This window comes from Odocoileus virginianus, unplaced genomic scaffold, assembly GCF_023699985.2.
Source record: "Odocoileus virginianus isolate 20LAN1187 ecotype Illinois unplaced genomic scaffold, Ovbor_1.2 Unplaced_Scaffold_3, whole genome shotgun sequence".
Lineage (NCBI taxonomy): Eukaryota > Metazoa > Chordata > Mammalia > Artiodactyla > Cervidae > Odocoileus > Odocoileus virginianus.
This window is the reverse complement of record NW_027224265.1, coordinates 304,703-328,335: the sequence shown is the minus strand read 5'-3', so window position 1 is coordinate 328,335 and position 23,633 is coordinate 304,703. Positions and strand designations below refer to the sequence as shown.

Sequence of the window (23,633 nt, the reverse complement as noted above, 5' to 3'; positions counted from 1 at the left end):
GTAAAATGTTCTTTCCGTGGGTACCATTCAAGATATTTGAAAGCCAACAGACTAGGACAATAGAGGGAATTACTTAAGAGCACTGAGAACTCAGGTGAGGCTGGGAACAATTCGGCTTGCAGTGGCACTTATCCACTTATCTATGTTGTTATGATTCCTGCCTCACACTTGGCCAACAGTAGAGGAGGTAATTAAAATTGAAAGGCTCCTATTAAATGCAGTGACTCACGGAGAGAAATACATATGAAAAACATAAAGTAGTATATCTTATCACTTAAACTCTACTTAATTATGCTAATTAAAACTTTTAAAGTAATTGGACAGCAAATTAAGAGACTGTACTACTCTGCTTGACCACATAATTATGTTTTTTTGCCTTCCATTAAAAGTCTTATACCAGAAGATCTTTAAGGGATCTATTTAACTTGTAGGATACATCATGTGCTTGGATAAAAAGGTTAAAAGGTGTTTTATTTTAAAACCACCCACATTTTTATGATTTACAATTGAAAAAAGCAAGACCCAAAACTCCACAAAACCCCATTCTTATTAAATCCTCTAATAACGGAAGTCAAATAAATTTTCTTAGAGAAAGGTCCCACCCCCAAAGGATCCATGTAAGTGACTCCATAATAGAAAAAGTCATTTATTTTCCATTCTTAGTCATTTGTGAGATGCCCCATTGTTACAGATAAATCCCAATTGAAAAATGAACATTGCCATCTTTTTCATTTATCCAAATACTATTCAGAGACCAAGACGGTCCTTCAAAATCATTCAACCCTGACAACTCATTCTATAAGTCTACTGAACAGATTAGAAGACAGTCTTTGAAAAGACAGAAAGTTGCTGGGTAATGGACTCCACTCTCACCTCCAAGCCACTTAGTAGACTTATCATCATTCACTAAAGGAAAACAATTAACTGGAAAGCAGGGTGCTCTTAATATGCTTCAGAAGTCATTTGCAAAGACAGCTCTGAAGCCACTTATTTCTTTACCTGTAGGAACCAGCTTAAACTTGGGGAAAGGAGGAAGCATATTTCTCTTATTTTTCCCTTTATTGCAACTCCTAGAACACATTCATCATCACAATAAAAGTGAAGCTATTTTATACGTGTGACGTACTAAGGGGCCATAGGTCTAGGAAAAGTCAAACCTCAACTCAACCAAAATGTATAATAAGCTCTAACCACAAAACACTAGAAAAGGTAGGAAAAGATGAATAATTTAGTTAATTAATAAACATTATCTTTCAAGGTGGCCTGAATTCATTATAAATACAAAAGTAGTAGAAGGAATCAATAACCCCCAACTCGGGAAAAAACAAAAACTCAAAAACTTTAAACAAGAAAATTCATCTAACCCAGTGGTTAGATGGTATTCAAACTTTTTGGTGTCAGGACCCTTGCACACTAAATTATTGAGGACCTCAAAGAGCTCTTGTTACATGAGGCATGTCTATCACTACTCACCATATTCAAAATTAAGAAATTTTTAAAGGATTTATTTATTTAAAAATAATTTTTAGATCACACATTAAATACTTTTAATGAAAACTATATTTTCCAAAAGGAAAAAATTCAATGAAAAAATAAGGCAAAGTTTTGCATTTGTGCAAATCTCTTAAATGTCTGGCTTAATAGAAAACAGTAAAGTCTCATTCCTGCTCCTGCACACAATGGGTTGAGATATGTTGGTCAGGCTGAAGTACATGAAGAAAATCTGGCCTCATAAAGCTATGCAGTTGGAAACATGGAAGGGTATTTTAATGGCCATTTCAGATGACTGTGGATGCTTCTTCAGTGCTTCCCTAAAATGAAAGACACAGTTTCTCCCTCTCTTTTTAAATAAGTTGATTAAGACAGAACTGGCATACAAAAAGCTGGACATATTTAAGGCATACAGCCTGATGAGTATATATTACAATATGATGAGGGTAATTTCTTTAAAAAAAATCTATGTATTTTGTTTTTACTTTATTTATTTATTTTGGCCAGGCCAAGGGATCTTACTTCCGTGACCAGGGATTGAACCAAGGCCCACGGCAGAAAAAGTGCCAAGGTCTAGCCACAGAACCACGATGGAATTCCCAGGGTGAGTTAAATGCAATGTGGAATCTGAAAGAAATTCTCTGTATTATATTAAAATCCAAAAGTCCATCCTGTACTTTGAAAGGATCTTTTACCCAGGTATGATTTAGGAAAATCTTGGTTTGATGCAGATATTCTAATAGTGACACATTTCTTTACAAAGTATTACAAAAATCACATTCATTAATACTATTGTCCGCTTTAGCAAAAATGTCTTTAGGTATCGAAAAGCTGTCAACCACAATTTATAAGTTTTCCAAAATTCCAATTTTCACATTTTATTTGACAGCTCAAATTTTATCACTAGTAAAATATATTCTTGAAGTGATAGCCTCATTTAATTCTGGGAAACTATCAAATGGCTTAAGTACTTTAAAAGAGATTAGTTAAATTAGGATATATCTTTATGAGGAATTATGTGGTCATTATGCTGTTTACAAATAATTTAACAGTATGAGAAAACACTCATTGTAGGTGGGGAAAAAAGGAGCAAAAATACCAATATATTACTGTATCAGCTCTGCTTTTAAAAGTTTGTGTATCTCTACTTGAGGTTTTGTTTTCTGACAAAAACAAGCCACAAAACCAAGTCCAAAGCTTTTTCTTAAGCAGAAGGCAGAAAATAATTTACAAATAGTCATTAATACCAAATATTAACATTTGTGGGGTAGCCTGACAAACATTATAACAAACATAATTTATCTTTGTTTGATTAAAAAAAGCCCAACAACCTGAGTTCAACATCAATGACAAGCATGAATGAAACAGAAATCCTAATCTATGCCCCCAACACGGAAGGATTTCAGCTTTATCTTTTGGCATAGAAGGTAAGCCTGCATCTTTATGCATTCTTTCCCAAAGACTGTCCTTTTACGATTTTGATAGAACACACTGGTTTTATCTAAAATCTAAAACATTTCTGCTAATCATTTTCTTTAATTATAGAATCTGCACAATGCTGTATAACTCCTGAAATCTACTTTCAGAGTATGAAATTTGTATATTGAGTAACATTAGGGCTTCCCTGGTGGCGCAGACAGTGTAAAGCATCTGCTGCAATGCAGGAGACTTGAGTTTGATCCCTGGGTTGGGAAGATCCCCTGGAGAAGGGAATGGCAACCCACTCCAGTATTCTTGCCTGGAGAACTCCATGGACAGAGGAGCCTGGTGGGCTACAGTCCATGGGGTCACAAAGAGTCAGACACAACTGAGAGACTTTCACTTTCACTTCATTTCACTCCAGTAACATTAAATGATACACATACACACTCAATAAACAAAGCTATCTGGCTATTAAAAAAATTCAACAGTCCATGTGTTCATCTACTCACCTGCTAATAAAGAATTGAAAAATATACCTCAATAAAACTCATCCTAAGGGGAGAATTGAAAAGATTGATTAATCTCTTACACCAACTCAAAAGCATTAACTTTTCATGTAAGTCTCAACAGCTTTTTTAAAGTACCAGGTCTACTAAGTGGAAGACAGGATACTATAAAACTCCCTAGAGGAAAATATAGGCAGAACACTCTTTGACATAAATCATGGCAGTATCTTTTTAAACCCACCTCCTACAGTAATGAACATTAAAACAAAAATAAATAAAGGAGACCCAATTAAACTGAAAAGGTTTTGCACAGCAAAGGAAACCATAAACAAAAGAAAAGGATAATCCTCAGAATGGGAGAAAATATTGCAAACAAAGCAACCCACAAGGGATTAATTGCCAAAATATACAAACAGTTCATGTAGCTCAACACCAAAGAAACAAACAATCCAGCCAAAAAAATGGATGGAAGAGCTATTGAGATCTTCCAAGTATCTCCAAAGAAGACATATTGATGACCAAAAAGCATCTGAAAACATGCTCAACATTGCTAATTCTTAGAGAAATACAATGAGGTATCACACAGAGTGGCCATCATCAAGGAGTCTACAAACATGTCAGGAATTCAGGGGAGAGGAAAAGAATTAAAAAGAGTCTACAAACAATAAATGCAGGAGATGGGGTAGAGAAAAGGGAACTCTCCCACACCGTTGGTAGGAATGTAAATTGCTACAACAACGATGGAGAACAGTATGGAAGATCTTTACATACTAAAAACAAAACTACCATGTGATCCATCAACCCCACTCCTGGGCATATGTCCAGAGAAAACCATAATTTGAAAAGATACATGCATTCCAATGTTCACTGCAGCACTGCTTACAACAGTCAGGACATGGAAGCAACCTCAATGTCCATCAGCAGAGGAATGGATAAAGATGTGGTACATACATATACAATGGAATACTAGAACAGGAAATATAAGCCACAAAAAGGAATGAAACAATGCCATTTGCAGCAACGTGGATGAACCTAGAGACTGTCATACTAAGTTAAAAAAGTTAGACCGAAAAAGACAAATATCATATTACTTATATGTGGAATATACAAAAAATTATACCAATGAACTTATTTATGAAACAGAGTCAAAATGGAAAGGTGGGAGGAGAGAAAAATTGGGAATTTGTGATTAGCAAATACATACTACTACATGCAAAACAGATAATCAACAAGAACCTACTGTATAGCACAGGGAACTTCTGTCAATATTCTGTAATAACCTATATGGGAGAAGAATCTGAAAATAAATAGATGTATATGTATAGCAGAATCACTTTGTTGTACCCCTGAAACTAAGACAATCAACTATACTCAGATAAAATAAAAATTAAGTTAAAAAATAAAGTACAATCCCTAGAAAACCAAAGGTGTATTCTCCTAACGTTCTGTCAAACAAAGACACTCTCTAGGATGTACTCTAGGCCCTGTACTTTCAAGCCTCTTAAATCTCTTTGGCAAATGATTATGAATACAGATTCCCAGTAAAAGCTATGTCAATTCCATGAATCTAGGCACATTGCCACTTGTACTTTCTCCAACTATTACATTTGCCATCAGAAAGGGGAAAAGACAAAGAAACTACTCTTGGCTTGGGTTGACAAGGATTATTACCATTTTCGGATGTCAGATAATTATTCATATGTAGGTCACCTTTACTCACTGCAGACTCTTCAGGGCTAAGCCCATCTTTCATGCTTTATTTATTTCCTCACTATCTATCGCCATACATTTTAAAAGATGATACCAAAAAAATAGAAAATAAATAAAAGATGATACCAAATATGAGCAGTTATTGTTTGCTAAGTACTTATGTGCAAATATGTATACTCATCATCTTAGTCCCCACAATGACTCTGAAAGGGAAAGATGGTTGTCTCTGTTTTATAAAAATAAAGAAACCGAAGGAAAAGTAATTAGTCCTCAGTTAGCTAGGACTAGTTTGGTGCTAAAGAAGTGGTTCTCAAATTGGATCTGAATCAGAATCGCTTGGAGAGGGCTCTCGTGGTGACTCAGTGGTAAAGAAACCACCTGTCAATGCAGGAGACATGGGCTCGATCCCTGGTCCAGGAAGATCCCACATGCCATGGAACAGCCAAGTCTGGACACCGTGACTACTGAGACTGCTCCAGAGCCCGAGAGCTGCAGCTGCTGAGGCCCAAGCACCCTAGAGCCCGTGCTTCTCTTTTCTTTTTTTTTTTTTTTTTCTTTTTTACAGAGCCCGTGCTTCTCAACAGGAGCAGCCGCCACAAGGAGTCTGCGCACCGCACCTAGAGAGCAGCCCCCACCCGCCACCACAAGAGAAAGGCCTGCACAGCAGGGAAGACCCCGCACAGGCAAAAGTAAAGTTAATAAAAAATTATCACCTGGAGAGCCTGTTTAAAAAAAATTCCTAGGCCAACCTCCTGATTTTCAGGTCAGCAGGTCTGGAATGGAGACACAGCACCTTGCATTTCTAACAAGTGCCCCCATGATGGTCACACTGTTGGCCCAGGGACCACCCCTTAAGACCCCAAGACCTTGCAGAAGGTTCCATGTGTATGCAGGAAGTGACTGCAGGCTAACACAGCCTCCATTTACATGGAGGAAAAAGGCTGGAATTTTGACATATTTTTCAAAATTTAATTTGAGAAATGCTTTTTCTCACTGGGGTATTTTTATACTCTCCATCCATTCCCTTCAAAAAAACCATCAGTGCACGTGTAGAACAACCACCACTATCCCCTCAATCCTGGCAGAAAAGAGCTGGTAAGACCCTAAGTCTCCAGAGTTCTTCACCTGGTAGGGGGTGGGGTATTCTCATGTTAGGAAAGAGCAAGCAAAGAGACTGGCCCTAACAACTAGAGTGCTAGTGTCTCTTTTAAACCAACCAACAGTTTAGCAGCATCTGCTGGAGTCAGAGCAGACAGCTCTCCAACTTGACTAGTTAGGACAGATTGCAGCTAAACCTAAATGATGGTGATGGGAGAACAGTTCAAGGGACTGGAAGCTGAAGGCAAAAGAGCAGGAAATGGAATGTACCAAAGAAGACATCATCTCAGCACATTAACTCTGGATCAGATACTGGCTGCCATGCCCAAGAATCATAGCTGGGTCACTATTGATTAATCAATAGTGGCCCTGACTCCCTCAGATAGCTGAAGAGCTATGGGTTTGATGTAACAAACCTCTACCTAGTAAGCTGCAAAAGTGGCATTGTTAAGACACGGCACTTTCAAATTGTTTAAAACTCTCACTGAGAAGCACACATGTCCAGCACCATTTCATTTCTCACAGTAACATAACTCGAGGACAGGGTGAAAAGACAGCAATAATTTGACCGCAGGGAAGCCATTCTGAAAAGTAAATGCTGTAATACAACTATCACCTAAGGAGTGATCTCCAGGAGCATCTTAATTTTCCGGAGACATTTATGGTGCTGCAGAAAACAGCTTGACTCTTTCATACCAGTTCCACACAGAGGCAAAACTCACACCTCAAAGTGGCAAATGCAAAATAACTGAAGGAAGTGAAAAATGAAAGGAAGGTAGGCCAGTGGACTTATATTTGAAGGAGGGAAAAAGAAAAAACTTTTTTTTTTTTAAGAAAAAAACTTCTAATAACAACTAGAAGCCAAACTGTGTGACTCTGCCTAAGCCATGGATCTGATTTGGTCTTCTTACCTCTCCTTTTACAGGGACATTGTGGGAAAGACAAGCAGATTTCATTTCTCTTTGGAAACAAAAATGAAAGGATCCTCAGGGATGATGCAATTTTCTGTATTTAATAGGGTTTATACTGTGTCTTATTTTTAATTTTTTTTAATATTATAGTGGTTTTTGTCATACATTGACATGAATCAGCCATGGATTTACATGTGTTCCCCCATCCCGATCCCCCCTCCCACCTCCCTCTCTACCCGATCCCTCTGGGTTTTCCCAGTCCACCAGGCCTGAGCACTTGTCTCATGCATCTTAACATAAATGTCCACTACAAATGCTGTCTTAGGCCAGCACACATAATTGGCGAGCCTGTGGAAGAATGAGAATCTACCTACACTGCTGGTAGGACTGTAAAATGGTACAATCTCTTTGGAAAACAGTTTTGAAGTTTCTTAAAATGCTGAATACGTACTTTCCATGTGACCAGCTATTAGGTTCTTTTAGGTCTTTACCCAAGAGAAATGATATCGCATGTGTCCTATATCCCATGCTATATGCAAACATTAACAGCAAATTGATGTGTAAGGTCCTCAAAATGGAAACAGTTCAGATGTTCTTCAACAGATGAATGAACAAACTGTGATCCATTCATACAATGGAATGTACTCAGCAACAAGAAGGAATGAATTACTGATATATGCAACATGGATAAGTCTAAAAATTATGCGTGAAAGAAGCCAGACCAAAAAGAAACAGGACATATTGTAAGGTTCCCTTTGCATGAAATTCAATAAAATGCAAATTAAATTAACGTAGAGTGACAGCAGATTAGCAATTGTCTAGGAAAGAAAAGGGGAATGGAGAGAGGCGAGAGGTGAGAGAAAAAGTCTTGGGGATGATGGATATGTTCTTGATTGCAGTAATGGTTTCTTGGATAGATATGTGTAAACATACACATACATTTCTAAAACTGTGCACCTTAACTATGTGCAGTTCATTGTCAACTACATCTCAATAAATTTTTTTTTTTTTTTTTAAACAGCATACATATTTAGATCTTTCAAGTACTGAGCAGGGGAAGGTGTAGATTTCAGTGGCTAAACTATATAGAAAAATTAAACTTTGTAATTCTAATCTAGACTTCACACAAACCATTATGCAATATTTCAGGAGCCCTGACCTCGCTATATGTACTTAAATGTGGAAAGAGCAGCTCCTCCTTGGAAATGCGCCGACGGCCTCAGTCATGAGTCAAGCACCTAAAAGCTCTGGAAATTATTACCTCCCAGTTCTAAAACCAGCTCAATGAACTTAAAACCATTCCTCCATCTCAAGACTTAGCTATTATACTAGCCATCTATCCCACAGAGGTCTGGTGAGGTTAATGGAAAGGTTAAAATATTCAGAACTCACATTCTATGAGAGCTGTTCTCATCCACCTTAGCTATTACAAAAACACATACGTCCCCCTGCTTTCATGCCATGCTTTAAGTGTCTGCCAACCACTAATCCATGGGCTAAATCCATGTCAGAGGGTGTTTTTGTACAGCCTGTAAGCTAATAAGAGTTTTTACATTTTAAATGGTTGGGGAAAAAAACCCAAAAGATTATCTCAAGACATGCAAAAATTATATAAATTTCAAATTTCAGCATTGGTATATATAAGTGTGTATCAGAACACAGCTACACCCACTTGTTTGTATGTTGTCTATGGCTGTGTATACCCTACAATGACACAGTAGTTGTGACAGAGACCACAAGACCCAAAGTTAAACTATGTACTATATGGCCTTTTCCAGAAAACGTGTGCCTTCCCCTGCCCTAGACCCAAGTCCTACATGCATCTGAGCATTTTGTGACTGTAACTGAATGAATCCCAAAATGAATTCCAGAGACAGGCAGTTGTCCTGAAAATTGCCAGAGTGGTACCCAACTGGTACCTGTGAAATGAAAATATCTCCTGTCATATTAATAAACAAGAAATGTCACAGCCATCAGTGATTTCTGGCCTCCAAATGTGAATGAGAGCTCCCAAAACTGGATCCAGGGATGCTGCCACCCCCCACGGTGATTGCTGAGGAGCTGGGGGAATGCAAGAAGCAAGGTGAACAAGGAAACAGGATTGGCCCCAGATAGCTGAGGTGCATATGAAAGGAATGAATTCAGTGAGCCCAGAGGCTTGCATCTTCCCATACACAGAATGCTAAATTCCTTAACTTGATACCTGATCTTTGATGTTCAGACTGCCTGCTCCCTTTGTTGCAAACTTGTATATAGCCTGACTTCCCCTCCTGCCTCCTTGGAGCAGTTTTCTCAGAGCTACTGAGATGCTGTCTCCTGGGCTCAGAGTCCTAAACATTCCCACCAAATAAAATAACTCTACTTTCAGGTTGTGACTATATTTTTTTAGTCGACATATCCCTGGGTTGGGAAGATCCCCTGGAGAAGGGAAAGGCTACCCACTCCAGTATTCTGGCCTAGAGAATTTCATGGACTATATAGTCCATGGGCTTGCAAAGAGTCAGACACAACTGAGCGACTTTCACTTTCTGTTACAGATGCTTCTCCTCTGGCTCAGGCAGGGACAGAGCAGTGCCATCTATGGGGCTATGCTTTCAGTAACACAGGCCCCCAAACATACATCTCCTACTTTACTTTATAATAGGTTCTCAGAGCAGCTGTAAAGAGATCAGGCTGCTTCCAACTACTAAATGAGTTGGGGCTCCTTGGGTTGAAGTTCCCCAATCTGAGATAGTTTAAGCAAAAAAGCTGATGACTTAAAAAATATTCACAAACTAAAAGTTGAGGAGTTACCTGGTTTATATATAAGTTTTGAAACAAAGGGCAGGTAGTCTGAACATCAAAAGATTACTGTTAATTAAAGGAAAACCAGATATTTCAAGTTAAGGAATTTAGCACTTTTCTGTGTATGGGAAGATGCAAGAGTCTGGGCTCACTGAAATCATTCCTTTGATATGCACCTTAGCTATCTGGGGCCAGTATCCTGTGTTTTCACATCCTGAGTTTCCTCAGGGCTCAGCACGGGAACCGGCTGCAGTCTGCCGAAGGCTAGATGCAGGTACACTCTCCTTGAGTTTCCTCAGGACTCACCTGGAGGGCTACAGTCATGGTGGGCTTCCCTACAGGCTCAGATGGTAAAGAATCCTCCTGTGATGTCGGAGACTTGGGTTCGATCTCCGGGTTGGGAAGATCCCCTAGAGGCAGTCATGGCAGCCCACTCCAGTCTTCTTGCCTGGAGAATCCCCATGGGCAGAGGAGCCTGGTGGGCTACAGTCCACCGGGTCACAAAGAGTCGGACACGACTGAGTCACTAAGCGTAATCATTGTCGACTGTGACATCCTTTGTTGACAGATATGGCAGGAAATATTTCGTTTCTAAAAGTCAACCAACTCACTTTCCATCCTTTTTAAGTACACAGGTCCTTCTGGAGCTTGAGGATCCTGAGCAGGCAACAGTGCTCATTTCCTGACTGTATCCTTCCCTCCACTTCTCCTGCTTCCCTCCCTCGTTGGAGACCAGTCCCTCCTGGGTTCATAGGCCTCCAGAGTTAACAGTTCCCACGATTCAGAGACAAACCAGGAGTAGAACATATTCCATTTCCAAATGCCCAGGAGATGGGCCCAATTAAGCAGCATAAATGGAGTGAGGGGTGGTGCCTAGAAAACGGAGACAGGGAGACCTAGGTAATATTTTAAGCATTCACTTGGCCTGCTGTAATACAGGCAGGGAGAACACGCTATATAAATTTAGTAGGGACAACAGTTAAGCCTCCTTCCAAGGACAAGTCTAATAAGACTCTCACACTATGGGCTATCTTGGGGATTTAATTTCAACTTTTATTAAAACCCTAGGTCCTAACCCTACACCAAACTCCAGGGAAAACTGAGTTTCTTTTTTATATCTCCTCTTCGCTTCATTCCTTTTCCTGGAAATCTGAAAAATACCTATCTACTTGTGGGTTCTGGTTTAGGTGCCTACCATATCCACCTTCCATTCACATTTCTTCTTGCTTCTTTCCCCTTTCCCACTCTACCTTTTCAAAACACACACACACTGCCCCCCACTCCCACCCCACACCAGTACCGCTAGTGCCACATAAGTATCGCCTCTCCTGGGAAAAAAAACCTATGCAGGTGGAGTCAGTCTACATGTTCATTCTCCTAAAGTGGGATCTTGTTTACCCAGCAACAATCAATTACACTATTTACAGAGGCGTTACCCAACCCAGCAGAGCTCCTTACAGAGGCAGCCAGAGGTGGTCCTTGGAAATTCCCATCATCTTCCATCAGGTTTGATTCGTACTTATTTGGGAGAGGGGTGGGCAATCGCACCGCACCGTTACTTTCAAGGACATCTTAGCACTCACAAAGCCTTTGTGAACACCCTGTGGCCTTGGAGGTGGTCTTCACACTCCCAGCACGGGATCAGGTAGAAACAAGGACACCTTAAGAGACCAGCAAGGAGCTCAAGCCACTCCACCAGGTAGTAGAATCTTGGCCTGGGAAGCAGGTCACATTGCAAAGCCAGGGCACGTCACTGTTCTCTTTCACTTTGTTTTTTAAATAAGGGCCTTAAGTCACTGGCCAGCTGGCAAAGGGGCTTGGGCCAAGAATAAACTGGGTCAGAGAAGCCTGCACAGACTTGACTTGGCCAGTAGTTAGCTAATTAAGAGAACTTAGCAATGACTGCATTATTACAGATTCCAGCAGGACCGGTTGAGCGCTCGTCTCCATGGCTCTTTTCCTCCTATCCGCCCACAACAGACCTTCTTCACATCTCCGTCCTTGGCTCTCCCCTCTTTAACCTCTGCCCTGGACAATACCATCAACCCTTGTGGACGCCAACAGCATGACTCCCCAAGAGGCTCAACCCAAACATAGTGACAGCTCAATTTCATCCCCACACCTCTAAAACTTGTCTCGTCTTCAGCAAAATGTGCCCCTCCCAAAACTAAGTTTGTATGAAATAGATAGATAAATAGATGTTCATATATAAGATCTGAGCCCCAGAATAACTGTGGGAAGTAAAGAGGGCGGTGCTGTCACCCCCATTCAGCAGACAGGGCCCAGCCCCCTGCCCCGGGGCTTCTTCCTGACCATCCGCTCAGCGGTCACACCAAAATCCAGGTGTGTACTGAGACAGGCTACAACATGGATGGCCTTGAAAACATCCCACTAAGTGGAAAGGGAATCACAATAGACCACACAGTATACGATTTCTAGAACAGGCAAATCCACACCGACAGGAGTGGATTCGGAGTCAGCAAGGAGGGTGGAAGGCAGGGAGTGGCTGCTCATGGGGCTTCTTTCAGGAATGATGAAGATATTCTAACATTAGATTACGGTGATGGTTACACATTCCTGTAAATGTACAAAAACTGCAGAATTGCGCACTTTGGGTAAATTTTATCATGTATAACTACCTTAATAAAGCTATTAAAACTTCTGTACTTATATGTAACAACTAAAACAGTAGAGGTCTGCTGAAACAATTAATTTTAAAGTAGAATGAAAGGAGTGTATGATTAAAAACAACCCAAAACTCAGCTACATCTTCAACTCTACTCTGCTCCTTTCCTTCGTGATCGCTTACTTACCCAATCCTGTCACATTTGTAACCAACGTTTTCCCCATCTTCATCCACACCCAATTTCTACAAACCTGGGTAACCAAAACACTGCCTTAACTTCTTTCTGAGCACCACATCTCCCTATCCAAACACTCCTATACAAACATGTTCAAAATTCCTCTTCCCCAAAGCACCACTTTCCTGTGCCACATTCCTGCTAAAACTCTCCAATGGTTTGTCCTGGAGCAGCCAAGGATACTAGTTCCCAGCTCAGCATGGAACACACACAGGTCCTCTAGAGGCAAGCTGAACCCTACCCACCTCATCCAGGTTTCGCATCATGCTAGGAGCAACCAATGGACGGTATAATCCACGGGGTCGCAAAGAGTCGGACACGACTGAGCGACTTCCACTAGGACTTGGAGCTCACGCTGGTTTGCTCAGCTCCCCCTCCCGATCCCCCACACGCATCAGCACCACAGAAGCCCCTTCCTCCTGCTCATGCAAAGGCCCTCAGGAAGGACCACCCTCACCAATCTCCCTGGGCCGCTCCAGATCCTGATGCTGTTTCCCTCAACACCTAGCATTCACAAGTCTGTATGATTTACCTGATACTTAGATAAGAAAATCTTGTGTTCTGTCCCCCAGTGAGGGTCAAACAACAGCTCCAGCAGGCAGATGACGTTACCTCTTCTCTGTCCTTCCACCCAGTGGCAACAGAATACTGTTATACACAAAGTATCACTCAACTGTTGGAGATGGCCCTGAGTGCCTTAGAAATAACAGTTCGCTGGTTGACTGTCTAAAACACTTTTAGTTTGGGAAGTGGATTTTTCTTAAATCACCCATTAATCTTTGGTTATCTGCAAACAATTATAACTGGCTTCTAGAAAGGTTCCAAATACTCAGTTTAAAGGGAAAGAAACATCAGTTAAGACAGGCCAGTTTGGAGAGGCCAACAATTATATCTATAAATAAGGCTGAGTGCCGAAGAACTTATGCTTTTGAATTGTGGTGCTGGAAAAGACCCCCGAGAGTTCCTTGGACTGCAAGGAGATCAAACAAGTCAATTCTAAAGGAAATCAACCTTGGATATTCATTGGAAGGACTAATGCTGAAGCTGAAACTCCAATACTCTGGCCATCTGATGCAAAGACCTGATTCACTGTTAAAGACCCTGATGTTGGGAAAGAAGGGGAGGAGAAAAGGCGGGTAACAAAGGATGAGATGGTTGGATGGCATCACCGACTCAATGGACATGAGTTTGAGCAAACTCTGGAAGATAGTGAAGGACACAGGGAAGCCTGGTGTGCTGCAGTCCATGGGGTCGCAGAGAGTCAGACACGACTTGGTGTGAACAACAACAACCCTAGTTCGTTAGTACAGAACATAAGGACAGGAGTATGAACATTGACTGGTGTTACCCGTAAGGGCCGGACTTTCTTCTCGAAGATGAGAAGGCAAGGAAGAAGACAATCAGACAATCTCTGATTGATGGACAATCAGAGAATGGCAGCAAAAATTAGAAACAGTGAAGGCAGCCAAGGAAATAGCAGGACTGGGGTGGGTGAGGACTTGACAGAAACAACAGGGATGAAGAAACAAAAGTCAGACCAGCTTCACATGCTGGAGGGAGACAGAATACTGATTCTCTGTTTACAAAGACACTGCATCACCAGCAGGTAAGTTCCTTTCTGGAGTCAGAGCGCTTCATTCTCTCCAGGTGGGGACTGGGTCCTTTGATGCCAACAGGCTCAACCTCAGGGAACCAGAGGCCACTGAATTCTGCTATAAGCTTTTTCAAAGAAAACCTGAAGTTTAAAGAATTCTTATGTGGCTCAACTTCTATCTCTCAAACTTCACTCCTGAGCTGCTAACACATCAAAAAGCACCTCCTTCATATCTTTGGCGCGTTTTTAATGTGATTTTTCCACACTGACAGACAAATTATGAAATGGTGGTAGTGCTCTAAATCTGATTAATGTTATTCAGGGATTCCCACAAACTGTTTGCCATTTATTACACTTGTTAATTAGGAGCTAGAAGGTCTTTAATCTGCCCCAACCTAGAGTCACATGCCCAGGATGGCGCATTACTAAAAGCAGGACTCCTAGCTAATACTGTTAATGAGGTTAGCACTGCCAAAATGTCAGTGGTCTTTTATTTGGTCAGAAAGGGCATAATTTATCTAGATCAGCTGCCCTTGGTAATTTTCATGGAAATGTCAGAGCAGCAATCAGGAGAAACGAATGGCAATAAAGATGATTACTAGAAGGGTAGCAAGAGCACCCCACTGACAGATTGCTTTTATTTTTCTTTCATCACTGCAAGATTTAGTTCAGAGATAAGGCAGAGTACACAGAGCTCAGTATCAAAACATGTCCATGTATTTTGTCTAGAGTACAATTATGCTTTGAAGTTCTGAAACATGTAAGATATAGAAGATGCATGATAGAACAAAGACAGTGTAGGAAAATGTTTCATGGGGAGATTGAGAAGAGCAAGGATGTTTAACAGAAGTTGCTTCCATTAGTGAAAAATCTTAGGATGCTAAATATGGGCATCTGAAAGAGCTAGATCTAGATTGCTTTCATCACTTTTGCATGAAAAAATTTTGCTTATGACTTACTCAACACAAAATAAAAATAGCTTCCTTCTTTAGCAATTTCAATTTACCATTCTTATATAAGCAAACGCGTGTGTGTATATGTGTATGTGTGGCCACTCGCTCAGTCATGTCTGACTCTCTGCAACCCCACGGACTGTAGTCTGCTAGGCGCCTCAGTCCGTGGAATCTTTCAGGCAAAAATACTGGTTTGTCTTTTCCTACTCCAGGGTATCTTCCTAAGCTAGGTTTCCTGCATTGTAGGCAGATTCTTTACCATCTGAGCACTAGGAAGCCCACAATAGTGGTACCTTTGTTGCAACTGATGAACCTACATTGATACATCATAATTACTCAAACTCCATATTAACATTCTGGTTCACTCAACACTGAATATCCTATGAGTTTGGACCATTGCATATCGACATGTATACACTGTTACAGTATCAGACAGAATGTTTTCACTGCCCTAAAAATCCTACTTACTCAACCTATTCATCTCTCCTCCCCAGTCCCTGACACCACTGATATTTTTCTTTCCCGGTGGTTTTGTCTTTTCCAGAATGTCATATAGCTGAGGTCATATAATAGGTACTCTTTTCAGATTTTAGTAATATACATTTAAACTTCCTCCATGTCTTTTCATGGCTTGACACCTCACTGCTTTTTAGCACTGATTAACATTCCATTGTCTGTATGTACCACAGTTATCCATTTACCTACTGAAGGACAGCTTGGTTGCTTCCAACTTTTGGCAATTATGAATAAACTTTCTATGAACACATGTGTGCAGACTTCTGTGTAGACGCAGGTTTTCAAGTCCTTTGGGTGAACACCAAGGAGAGTGATTGCTGGACTGTATGGTATGAGTACACATGTTTACTCTTGTACCAGGGGGTCTTCTCGACCCAGGGATCAAATCTGCTTCTCTTGCATTGGCAGGCAGATTCTTTTACCACTGTGCCACCTGGGAAGTCCCTTATATAAGCTTAGGTAGTAACAAATGTAATCAGAGTCAGTAATGGATAACAAGGTTGTTCAGCTTCAGGGCATGTCAGAACATGGGAAGCACCCATATACACTCATTGCAACAGAACTGAGGGACAAAGCCCATCTATGGGTGTGTTGGTCAGTGTTGACCCAGTTTTTCACTGACAGAATTTCAGAATTCACCCTGGAGACACATCATATTCATTCTAATTATGGTGGAAAAGTGAAAGTGAAAGACGCTCAGTCATGTCCAACTCTTTGTGACCCCAAGGACTATACACACTCCATGGAAATCTCAGGCCAGAACACTGGAGTGGGTAGCCTTTTCCTTCTCCAGGGGATCTTCCCAACCCAGGGATAGAACCCAGGTCTCCCGCATTGCAGGTGGATTCTTTACCAGCTGAGCCACAAGCGAAGGCCAATTATGGTGGGAAAGGATAGGTAAAATGAGGGATAAAGAAAATAAAGGACTTAGTCTAGTTCCCGACAGCTGACCTCATAAGGATCAACGTTCCAGGCTCCTAAGATAACTATCATCATCTATACTAAGTTATGATGACCTATCATAACTAAGGTCATCCTTTGGACACCCACCCCAGCCTCTCCCAACACTCTTTACCCCACCTAATAGGCTACAAAAATGTTTCTGAAGTGAGGCCAATTTTAACTTTTCAACTTACTAGAAGAGGAGGCAGAGAAAAGGAAAGATACACCCATCTGAATGCAGAGTTCCAAAGAATAGCAAGGAGAGATAAGAAAGCCTTCCTCAGTGATCAATGCAAAGAAATAGAAGAAAACAATAGAATGGGAAAGACTAGAGATCTCTTCAAGAAAATTAGAGATACCAAGGGAATATTTCATGCAAAGATGGGCACAATAAAGGACAGAAATAGTATGGACCTAACAAAAGCAGAAGATATTAAGAAGAGGTGGCAAGAACACACAGAAGAACTGTACAAAAAAGATCTTCATGACCCAGATAATCACAATGGTGTGATCTGAGCCAGACATCCTGGAATGAGAAGCCAAGTGGGCCTTAGGAAGCATCACTACAAACAAAGCTAGTGGAAGTGATGGAATTCCAGTTGAGCTATTTCACGTCCTAAAAGATAATGCTGTGAAAGTGCTGCACTCAATGTGCCAGCAAATCTGGAAAACTCAGCAGTGGCCACAGAACTGGAAAAAGTCCGTTTTCATTCCAATCCCAAAGCAAGGCAATGCCAAAGAATGCTCAAACTACCACACAATTGCACTCATCTCACATGCTAGCAAAGTAATGCTCAAAATTCTCCAAGCCAGGCTTCAACAGTATGTGAACTGTGAACTTCCAGATGTTCAAGCTGGTTTTAGAAAAGGCAGAGGAACCAGAGATCAAATTGCCAACATCTGTTGGATCATTGAAAAAGCAAGAGTTCCAGAAAAACATCTATTTCTGCTTTATTGACTATGCCAAAGCCTTTGACTGTGTGGATCACAACAAACTGTGGAAAACTCTTAAAGAGATGGGAATACCAGACCACCTGACCTGCCTCTTGAAAATCTGTATGGAGGTCAGTCAAGAAGCAAAAGTCAGAACTGGACATCAAACAATAGACTGGTTCCAAATTGGGAAAGGAATACGTCAAGGCTGTATCTTATCACCCTGCTTATTTAACTTATATGCACAGTACATCTTGGAGAAGGCAATGGCAACCCACTCCAGTACTCTCGCTTGGAAAATCCCACAGATGGAGAGCCTGGTAGGCTGCAGTCCATGGGGTTGCGAAGAGTCGGACACGACTGAGTGACTTCACTTTCACTTTTCACTTTCACGCACTGGAGAAGGAAATGGCAATCCACTCCAGTGTTCTTGCCTGGAGAATCCCAGGGATGGCAGAACCTGGTGGGCTGCCATCTATGGGGTCGCACACAGGTGGACACGACTGAAGCGACTTAGCAGCAGCAAAGTACATCATGAGAAATGCTGGACTGGATGAAGCATAAGCTGGAATCAAGATTGCCAGGAGAAGTATCAATAACCCAGATATGCAGATGACAGCACCCTTATGGCAGAAAGCAAAGAAGAACTAAAGAGCCTCTTGATGAAAGTGAAAGAAGAGAAAGGAAAAAGTTGGCTTAAAACTCAACACTCAGAAAACTAAGATCATGGCATCTGGTCCCATCACCTCATGGCAAATAGATGGGGAAACCATGGAAACAGTAACAGACTTTATTTTGGGGGGCTCTAAAATCACTGCAGTGAAATTAAAAGATGTTTGCTCCCTGGAAGAAAAGCTATGACCAACCTAGACAGCATATTAAAAAGCAGAGACATTACTTTGCCAACAAAGGTTCGTCTAGTCAAAGCTATGGTTTTTCCAGTGGTCATGTATGGATGTGAGAGTTGGACTATAAAGAAAGCTGAGCATGGAAGAATTAATGCTTTTGAACTGTGGTGTTGAAGAAGACTCTTGAGAGTCCCTTGGACTGCAAGGAGATCCAACCAGTCCATCCTAAAGGAAATCAGTCCTGAATGTTCATTGGAAGGACTGATGCTGAAACTGAAACTCCAATACTTTGGCCACCTGATGTGAAGAACTGACTCATTGGAAAAGATCCTGATGCTGGGAAAGGTTGAAGGCAGAAGGAGAGATGGGACGACAGAGGGTGAGATGGTTAGATGGCATCATTGACTCTTTGGACATGAATTTCAAGCAAGCTCTGGGAGTTGGTGATGGACAGGGAAGTCTGGCGCGCTGCAGTCCATGGGGTCGCAAAGAGTCGGAAACAACTGAGCGGCTGAACTGAACTGAGAAGAAACAGAGAATATGGTAATAAGGCCCCTGCTTAGAAAGCTGAGAAATGGAAATACCAATACCAAATTCCATGCAACCTGAGTTACATCCCTAACTTCCATCCATGCTAACTTCCAAGTCAGTTCAGTTCAGTCTCTCAGTCGTGTCTGACTCTTTGCGACCCCATGAATTGCAGCACGCCAGGCCTCCCTGTCCATCACCAACTCCTGGAGTTTACTCAAACTCATGTCCATCAAGTCGGTGATGTTATCCAGCCATCTCATCCTCTGTCGCCCCCTTCTCCTCCTGCCCCCAATCCCTCCCAGCATCAGGGTCTTTTCCAGTGAGTCAACTCTTCGCATGAGGTGGCCAAAGTATTGAAGTTTCAGCTTCAGCATCAGTCCTTCCAATGAACACCCAGGACTGACCTCCTTTAGGATGGACTGGTTGGATCTCCTTGCAGTCCAAGGGACTCTCAAGAGTCTTCTCCAACACCACAGTTCAAAAGCATCAATTTTTCGGCGCTCAGCTTTCTTCACAGTCCAACTCTCACATCCATACATAACCAAGTAGCTGTGTACAAAAGGAAGTTTTGGGTCGGACTCTTTGAGACCTCATGGACTGGGGCCCACCAGGCTCCTCTGTCCATGGGATTTCCCAGCAAGAATACTGCAGTGGGTTGCCATTTCCTTCCCCAGGGGATCTTTCTGACCCAAGGATGAAGCCCAGGTCTCCTGAATCGCAGGCAGATTCCTTACCACCAGGGAAGCCCTAGCTGTGTGCATCTCTACTTTTCCAATGAAAGGGCCCCAATGCTACAAAAATAGATGTTTAAGAAAAACCTTTGATAGAATGGTAACGTTTTCACTTTACCTCTCAAATTTCCCTGCCAAATATATATATGTATATATATATATACACACACACAAATAAAAAATTGATATATATGAGTTTAATTTAATCTCCCCTTGGGGAAAATCACCAGTTTGCTGAGCATAACAATATCTGCTTCATTAAATGTTCTATCAATTAGTCTAGCCTAACTAAGCAATTTAACAAAGTCTTTGATTGTAGCAGGACTACATAAATGATCAAGTATGTTTACTATAAGATATGGAAATATTTTTACCCAAGAGGCGTTTGTTTAGATTTCCAAGCTGAGACTCAGGGAGGGAGCACTGTGGATTCAGATGTTGTAGACTCCCATGGCCATAAGAAATGTTGTGCTTTTCCTTCACTCAGTTTCCCCATCACTAACAATGACACAGTTGTCATTTCTTCTACCAGGTACCCAGAACATTATGTTCACAAGTTAAGTGTTAAGCATTGTGACCACAGCGATGGTTTCCAGACTCAAATCTTAAGTGGAAGACGGGTAACAACACAGGCAAGAGACTCAGCTTATCAAGAAAAAACTAAAAGGTAGTTTAATGATCAGTCAGCTTTGCTTTAGTAAAAAATTTCCTACTGCAAATTAAAAACAAAACTTGGCATCAATATCAGAAGTAAGGTGACCAACCATCCCAGTTTGCTCAGGACTAAGAAGGTGTCTGCAGTGAAATTCCTGAGTAATCAGAGAGACAATTATCTCAACAGAAACTCAAATGAGTAAGAATATTTGCATAATCAGAGATGACCGAGCAACTTCAAACTCAATTCTCTGCATTAAAAACTGGAGCTTAACCACCTTTGGCTCACATATATTTTATCTTCCTCTTGTTTTTCTTATTTAATCTTCAGTTTCACCAAAGAAAACTAAGTCAAGATTTAGATAGCTGAGGCTCTGCCACTTACTCTGTGATCTCGGGTTAGTTTTTTAACCTCTCTATATCAAGAGGTTCCTCATCATGGCAGGCACACAGTGAGCACCCAAAGATGAGCCAATAATATCATTTCTATTTAATACTGTAAGCCCAGGGCTATGACCATATTTTTTCTACTTGTGATTTTTAAATTTCACACCCATCATCTCTATAGTGTTTTCTCTTTTCTTCCCTTTGTAAAATCTTGGAAGAGCCTACAAATACAATCAGGTTGATATGTTCTCCTTAATTCTTCTCCCTTTTTTCTGGCAGACCAACATAAAAAATAAAGAAGCAATTTCTTTCTTCATTTTAAAATCAGGCTCTAGCATGCTCAGTCAGAAAACTTTTAGTAACAAAATATCATTATTCCTTTTTCAGTAATTTCTAATTACCAGGGTACTCTTGTCCATGTTAAGATGTATTTCCTTTTCCGACTGCTAAGCTAGCAAGAGGAAAAAACTTATTAGGATTCAAGCAACATCAGTAACAAAATATAATTAGCTTCTTGGAATTTATGAGCCTATTCTTTCAACAAAATACAGCAACTATTATTTTTTAAAAATGAATATGATAATGCATGGATTGCAAAGAAACACTTCAATGAATGAAGTAAGGGACATTATTCTCCTATCATATCTGACTAGGTTTCTTTTATTCTGTTGTCCTTTATTCATTTGAGTTTTCAATCTCAAACTGATAAAACCATAGACTATCATGTGGGTAGGCGATACAGAAATCACTAAAATGTAGTAATACGGACAAGGTGGCAGGTGAGTCTTGGGGCTCCCAGCAACAGGAACTGGAGAAATGGCGCAAGGAATGGTTTATACAAATTACTATTTCAAGGATGTGAAAACATTAATGAACTAAGGAGAGAGACTTACCAACCCAATGAGAACAGAAAGGAAAATGAAAGAAACTCTTAATCTACCACACTTAGCAGAACAGTACCTGAGGAGCTGAGAGTGACACTGGACAAATTTTTGGAGTATAAAGAGAAACACACAATTCCTTCCAAAATCAGGATATTAATTACCACCGAATCAATGTCTAGTTTCTAGCAAACAGTAGGAGTGCCAGAATGAACGTCCCTTTCCTCTTCTGGCAAAGTTCCATCATCAGCTACAGCACATGATATGAGGGGATCAGAGATTCCGACTCGCTCGGGGTTTTCTAAAAGCTGCCCCTGTGGGAAAGGTCTGTAGATGAGCAAGGAGATCTTAGGAAGTTTACACAAAGCTGAGAGCTGGGGATCTGCGCTCTATTCTGAGTCATGCCTTCAACATGCAGGGTCTTTGTCAGTTGGCTCTTCTTTGATTTTCTCATTTGAAGCAGGTATCATAGGGGCCCAGCAGAAGAGCACACGCAGTACCAGCCACTCCTAGGACTCAGAAGCTCATGGGGAGGAGAAAGTTAAGCTTGAGAAACAGGATGAAGCCACATTTTAAAGCACTTAACATGTGCTTGTAGAAACTAAACGCAACAGGATTTTTAGAAAAGAGGGGTAGAGAGTAGGCATGAGGCAGTGCCAAGCAGAGTCAGCTGGACCAAATAAGGGCATTTTCATGATTAAACTGGATTAAGTAAAGAACTGCAAATAACACTATGCAAATGGCCATGGCAATAAAGATCAGGAATCGCCTCCTCCATGATAATCAACTGGATGATGAAACAGTCATATGTAGGGTGGACAGGCTAATAAATCCTTCCTCCATGAAATACGCTCTGTTCCGTTTCTTTTCTTCAGACTCCCAGTTCGGGATCACACAATGTTCCTAAATTCCACTCCTAATGGGCTGCCCCCTGGGTTCATCGGTACCACTGACATAGAGAGGAGAGACACAGGGTTTGCGTCTGTGCAGAGAAATGCCAGCATGCCCAGCACACACCAACTGCTGAATACGGTACATCCACTGGCCATATAAGCAGTGTGGTCCAGAAGGTCGCTGAAGAATAGTACATCATACGGACTTAGTTCAATCACACTACTAGACAACACCCACTTCTGACCGCTGCCTCCAAGCTTGTCCTAACAGGCAGTAGTGCTCACAGTGGAGCATAAATCAGAATCCCAGTATTAGAAACTGGTCAGTTCCTTCCTCCACTTTGCTAAGAATGGTGTAATTCTTGGCAAACCAACTTCTTCCGAGGAAAGGGGGAAAGCAGAAGAGAAGCATCTGTGCTAAGCTGGGATCCTTTAATTTTTTTTTTTTAATTTTCTGTTGGGATATAGGTGATAACAATGTTGTGATAGTTTCAGCTGGACAGCAAAGGGACTAAGCCATACATATACATGTATCCATTCTCCCCAAACCCCACTCCCATTCAGCGGCCACATAACACTGAGCAGAGCTCCCTGTGCTGTTCAGTAGGTCCTTGCTGGTTACGGGACCACTTAATTTGGACTAAAGACACTTTGGAGCTAATGAAACCAAGGTCAGAGGAGCACACTGACAGCTGTTTCCAATCATTAGTCAAGTTTCCACCTCAATCCTTTGACGGGCCGAATACTGGACTACTGAAATCACCATGTATGAAGGTTTTAGTCATGCAACTTTCCACTATCAACTCTATTTTCAAAAACACTCATAATATACCTTAGATTCAGAAAATATGTCCGCAATCAATGACATCTCTGGGCAAGAAACTGGGCTCTGACACCTCCCTGCCCCTGCCTGGATTCCCAGCTTGGGTTTCAGCCTTCCAGAGAAGGGGGACAAGGGCTATAAATTTTCAGTATTCATATTATTTT

General features: G+C 41.2%; 1 protein-coding gene across 3 annotated transcripts in view; it reads right to left on the bottom strand.

The window, feature by feature from the left end:
- MCC (MCC regulator of WNT signaling pathway) overlaps window positions 1–23,633 on the bottom strand; it is a 494,030-nt gene that overhangs the window by 255,487 nt on the left and 214,910 nt on the right. The window contains exon 1 of one of the 3 annotated variants that reach the window (XM_070462371.1): window positions 10,229–10,404. The exons of the other annotated variants lie outside the window; for them this stretch is intronic. Coding sequence (XP_070318472.1) covers window positions 10,229–10,246 — 18 coding nt within the window. The 5' untranslated portion in view covers window positions 10,247–10,404. Of the gene's footprint in view, window positions 1–10,228; window positions 10,405–23,633 lie in introns of those variants that run through there. 3 annotated transcript variants of the gene reach the window in all.